The sequence below is a fragment of the Limulus polyphemus genome, unplaced genomic scaffold, assembly GCF_000517525.1.
Source record: "Limulus polyphemus unplaced genomic scaffold, Limulus_polyphemus-2.1.2 Scaffold427, whole genome shotgun sequence".
Lineage (NCBI taxonomy): Eukaryota > Metazoa > Arthropoda > Merostomata > Xiphosura > Limulidae > Limulus > Limulus polyphemus.
The window spans coordinates 569,615-575,614 of NW_013666037.1; the positions used below are offsets into that span (position 1 = coordinate 569,615).

Below are 6,000 nucleotides of genomic sequence, written 5' to 3' on the forward strand. Positions count from 1 at the left end.
TAAAATGTATTCCCAAGATTTGTTTTAACTAAACACTCGGGGTACTGAGGCTAAGAATGTCCAAATATATTCAATGTTTAAACTAACAAAGAGGCTATATAAATTAATTAAAGACATAATGTTGAAACTAAAGGAAAGCGGCACAGACTCAGAGTTTGACTATAAAATAAACCATTCAAGGCAGTGTTTGATTTTCGAAACGGACGCACAAACATTGCACGTCTGGAATTAGAACACATACATTAATCCCCTTGCAACAATATCCCAGAGAGCGTTAATTAAGGGCGGGCGAGTTTCTTACGGAGTAAGATGATGTTGACGTCACAGGACCGACCACACGAAGTAAAGCGTTGCGCTGTGGCCAGGAAATTTATACGCGGACCATAACTTGCGATGAAGGTGTTAAAGAAATAATGTCTAACAGTAACATTTCTGTAGTTTTTAATAATAATTAACTTGTCTTCATTGTATGAATAGAAGGTTAAGATGTCCACCTTAAACAAAGACCGTTACCACAGAGCTGCACGGGCTGGGTGCATTGATCTCCTACAAAATACTACAAGGAAGGATTGTAACGCCCCAGACAAAGAGGGTAAGACGCCAACACAATGGGCAGCTTACTACGGTCACCTGAATGCTTTACGCCTACTGATTGGCAGAGGGTAGGTCTTTCTTTTTCCCCATTATTGTTGGATAAGAAGACTAGTAGAAGAGACTGTTTGATCACCCATTATCTCTAATTTGTATAACTAAAATGACCAGGTTACTCTCTCGTTTGTTAATCACTCAAATAAGCTGTTTTAAGACGATTTACATTAAGTATTCAAAGTCTGAGGGTAGCACAGTACGTTTTGAGGATAGTTTTTCTATGAAAATTGAGAAAAATAAAATAAAATTAGTTATTACGAGATAATGTTATTTTATACTGTTAGAATATGGTGGTTGGCTATTTTTCAAAAACTCAAGTAAAATAAAAATGTCTGTAACTTATTTAAATATCGGTTTTTGGTTAATTCTTATCATTTCATTTGTTGCTCGTTTTTTCTTAGTTTGAGAAAAGTTATACAAAACATCTTGTAAAGTGAAATAAAGATGCTTATTTGTCGCTTTCAATTTGTTTTTTAATTTTCGGATATAATATTTTATTTCTATTTTCTTCACGTTCGGATTACGGTAAACGTATTTGAAAAGCTCGATTTTACTGTATGCTTGAATGTTGAGTTTTACCACGAGTTTGGTGAGAAAAATCTCAGGTATAAAGTTCGTTTTCATCAATCTTCACGAATCTTAAGTTAATTCCAGACATTTTGTGATTATTTTTTCACTTTAGATAAATTTTTACCTCAACTTTGACACTTTAATTTTCGAGAAAGTTTACATTTAGTAAACTAGAAAGCTAGAAAGCGGTAAGCTAGAAAGCCTATAACGCTAAAAGTTGGGGTTCGATACTTGCAATGGGAACAGTACAGGTGTTCCATTTCTCGTAGCAATATACAACTAATATTGGAACCATCTACAAGTTTACTTACTGATTAAGTATATTTTATTACAAGTTACAGCTTGTTTCGATCACCAGTGCGATCATTCTCAAGTGTATAACTTATTGTGTACTTGAAAATGATCGGACCGGTGATCGAAACGTCGTATATGTTCTAAAAACAAATTTAACTTCCTGTAAAAGATGTAACTTGTAATAAAATATCTATAGTTGTGTCAGAACACAACTATAAAATAATGATAATTTATTGAAAAAATATTACAAGTAGATCCAAAATGAGTAACTTTAGAAAATTGAGAATAATGTGAAATACTGATAGAGGTTGGAACATATTGTTCAACCCTTTGGAAAAGACAGTAATTTCGATTACAATTATGCAGAAACATTCTGACTCTAAGATCTTCTCCTGCAATCATTTTTAAATCTAATAAGATTATAAAGACCAGTCCACTACTGACGTTGTTTGGATATGAGCTTTGTATCATATAGAGACTATACAAACAGGTCCGACGCCAGCCTTTTCCAGGTGTGTGCGTGTATGGGGAGAGGGGATGGAGGTGGACCATACAGAATATTGGGGGGGATTTCGGTTTCAAGATGTGTAGATTACCAACGCCGCTCCTGCATAGATCCATTATAGTGAATCTATTTTTATTTTTGTGGACAAACACATGGTCATTCTCGAAAAAAATGTATATACCTCTAACTAGCAAAACTCAGTGATTTGTTCTGAAAAACAATTATTTTTCTACTAAATAGAAGTGTCAGCACAGTTCCTAGAAACACATACTGTACATATGGACATTTCAGTAAAAAACTGATCTACTAAGAAATACTATTAGAAATAGTGATCTCATTTGATAGGTTCATAAAAGTTGGTTATTAAAATTGACTCTATTGATACCACATGTAGACGCTTGTAAGACATGTAGGATACTTGAAGCTGAAGCTTGGACCCTACAACTATAAATACAATAGTCTACTATATTTAACACAAACTGCAGCCTCACTTAAAGGCATATAACATTACAAAATGAAAGACAAATAAATGCATTAACACCGCACAATATCATTTGTATAGAATAAAACTTATGAATTGTTTAAACTTTTAAACATAAAAAACATGTGAAACTCGGAACTAGTAAGACTTGAAAGGCTTTGACAGTTTACCAAGCATATTCTGGCTACATTTTACTGAAAACAATAATGTCTTTTTTTAAATGTTGAAGTCGAAAAATCAACAAAAGACAGCATTTCTAGGACTATATTCAGAAAAAATATACCTGGCTGATATTATTGTGATTTTCAAAGATGTACCGACTTTTTCTTAAGTATTCATCTCTGTACACTTCTGTAAACGTTTAGATTATGCAACTGCCTGTGTAGATGCATCAGAAAAATCATATATACCAAATAGATATTTTCAAACTTTTGAACTTAACACATTTCCAAAACCAATCAAAACTTTGTTTCGAACTTTTATCAGTGTAGGTATCAAATACACATATTTAAAGTGAAGTTTAGCTTTATTATCCCCTCAGGAGATACAGAGTCCATTAGAAAAAGTGGGACTCGTTCTTTTGTTTTCAGTCCCGCGTTGATGGAAAATTCGACTAAAGTGTTCATTTTACAACACAGTACTTTTAAAATATATATAAATGTAATATCACATTTATATTTTATTCTTGACTGAAAAGTGTTAACTTCATAATTTAAAAAAATCATCATATTTTCAGTAAACCTATCATATTTGTCCTTATTGAAACCGTGTTTGTTTTACTACAAAATATAATAAAATTAAAGAAGAACAAACTTGGTGATTCTAGTATGTGAACATATGCAAGAAATCATTCAAAACTGTTTCATAAAAGTTATGTTGTTAAAAATCAGCATTGTTTCACGGGGTTTATGAATGCCACTCTTTTTGAAACACACACATCGGTAATCAGTTTTACGACGTAAATATGTTCAGCCCCCCAGTAGCACAGCGGTATGTCTGCGGACTTACAACGCTAGAATCCGTGTTTCGATACCCGTGGTTGGCAGAGCACAGATAGCCCATTGCTTAACTTCAAACAAACCAAATATGGTGGAGTTTTGTACTAAAGACCCGTACATGAAGGACCAGCTAGCTACGAGTTTGTTAAACGAAACGTACTTTCTTTCTTATCAACAACATTTTATTTGTATATATATTCTGGTTTGAAATGCATTTTTGATGTGTGATAACAGTTTAGATGTTAAATGCATTCTGACTAAATAACAGGTTCAAAAGCTACATATATCTGTATTAGCTCCTTTTTTGGACTTAAGTACTATAAATCTACTGAGTAACATCACTTTAAAAGACAGTGCATTATGCAAAGTCAAATATGCATAAAGGCTAAATATTTCCTATTTATGAAAGTACTATTTTGTCTAAACAAGGAATAAAAAGTAAAGCTATAATACCAGTGCATTCAACTAAAAAGCAGTTTCATATTCGTATATCAACTAAAATATTGTGCTAAATCATGTGTATTAAATATCATAAACTAATCTTAATTTTATAAAGCTGAATGAATTCCAAAAAACAAGAGCTTGTGTATCGTATAAATATAAACATTATTGTTATTATAATTTTAACTTTATCGACTACCATTTTTATAACATGACTTATATGTAAATCCCAAATGAAAACGCCAGTGTTAGTTTACAGAACAAAAATAATCCACAAATATTCAGGAATTATATATTGTGCTTTATATTGTTAATAACAATCGGCCATTTTGTTATTAAAACAAATTACCATTAGATTTTGTAATTAAGTATTCTTTGTATTCTTTGCTCAGCGCTATTTTCCCGTCTCTTTAAATACAGTGTATACTATTGAAACTACCTTTGAATTTATAATACCAGAATTTCAACCATTTCTAAACATAAGAGTGAAACCATTTCTTTGCAAGCGACCAGTTTTATTATATTATCATTGGTACGATTATAATTTAGAACGCGGTTCATCCTTATTATTGTATGTCGCTGTGGCCACATTCAGGGGGTCTTCTGTGTTTTTCTTTTAGAGTATCTCAAAAAGTAATTTTTGCTTTAGTTGAATACAGAGTAAATTTCATTGTTTTACTTTGAGAGTTTGTTTGTTTGTTTTGAATTTCGCGCAAAGCTACACGAGGGCTATCTGCGCTAGGCATCCCTAATTTAGCAGTGTAAGACTAGAGGGAAGGCAGCTAGTCATCATTACCCACCGCCAACTCTTGGACTACTATTTTACCAACGAATAGTGGGTTTGACCGTCACATTATAACACCCCCACGGCTAAAAGGGCGAGCATTTTTGGTGGGACGGGGATTCGAACCCGCGACCCACAGATTGCGAGTCGAGATCCCTAACCACCTGGCCATGCCGGGCCTTACCTTGAGAGACGCTGAGCTACAAAAGGTTAGATAATAATAGATAATGGAGCATTGAAGGTATTCAACCACGTTACTGTCAATAATTGTGTGTATGTATATGTACATGCATTTATGGTATCCACTCTAATTTATTTCGTTGAGATTTTTCTTTTGTTCTTGAAACAAGTAAATTCGCAAGATTTAATTATTTTGATACAGCCTGCGAATGAGACAAGTATCTAAGGTTTGATATGGTTAGCTTATGGAGCGTAAAGGTCAAGGTTTTCATACGTGGCGAGCATGCTTTAGAAATTGATCGTGTTAGAATTTTCGCGCAAAGTTACACAAGTGCTATTTGCTCATAGTCGTCCTTAACTTTGAAATGATAGACTTGAGGGAGAGCAGCTAGTCAACTGCACCAACTGCTAACTCTTAGGTAGTTGTATAGTCCAAAATTTAGAAGTACCGGAAAGCGGGGAAAGGGGTTCTTAAATCTTAAACATAAGCTACCAGTGAAGCCTGATTGGCAGTCTTGGACTACTTTTGTCTGTCCGACTGGGATTTAACCGTCACTCTTAAGGTGCACCCTTGGCCTAAAGGTGCGGAGCGCATTTTTTGAGGCAACGGACTGCGAACCACAAACCCTCGGAATCATACAAAATTATACTTACAGTGCTAACATTATATATTTATACAAAGTTTCTATGGTTTGGTTCTATATTTAACGCAAGCTGAGGTATATGTCCTTTGTCCGGGTTATGAACTTTTTAAAAAAAAATGTGGGTAGATGCTATGATAAATAACACAAAAATCGTAACTTTCAAACAATTTACTTATAACATAACGTGTTATAACAATATTCTTTATTACCTCACCAAAAGTTTTGTATAGGTTTTAAGAAATCAATATGTATATACTTAAAACATGGTATACACTGTGCGATGCTCAGGGTGACTATATTTCTTTATATTAGAAACTTCATTGGGTTTACGTATTACTGCAATAGTGGCGGTCATTTTTTTCCCATTGCATTTCTCCATAGAGAGTGCACTCTCTGAGATACATAAAACGTTAGTGTACCCTACCCCACCACTGTATATATATATATATATATAT

General features: G+C 33.6%; 1 protein-coding gene across 1 annotated transcript in view; it reads left to right on the forward strand.

Moving 5' to 3' along the window:
- Positions 1 to 371: 371 nt before the first annotated feature.
- The window catches only part of LOC106458193 (Usher syndrome type-1G protein homolog), a 9,171-nt gene continuing 3,542 nt past the window's right edge, over positions 372 to 6,000 (forward strand). The window contains exon 1 of the mRNA XM_013917667.2: positions 372 to 662. Coding sequence (XP_013773121.1) covers positions 487 to 662 — 176 coding nt within the window. The 5' untranslated portion in view covers positions 372 to 486. The remainder of the gene's footprint in view (positions 663 to 6,000) is intronic.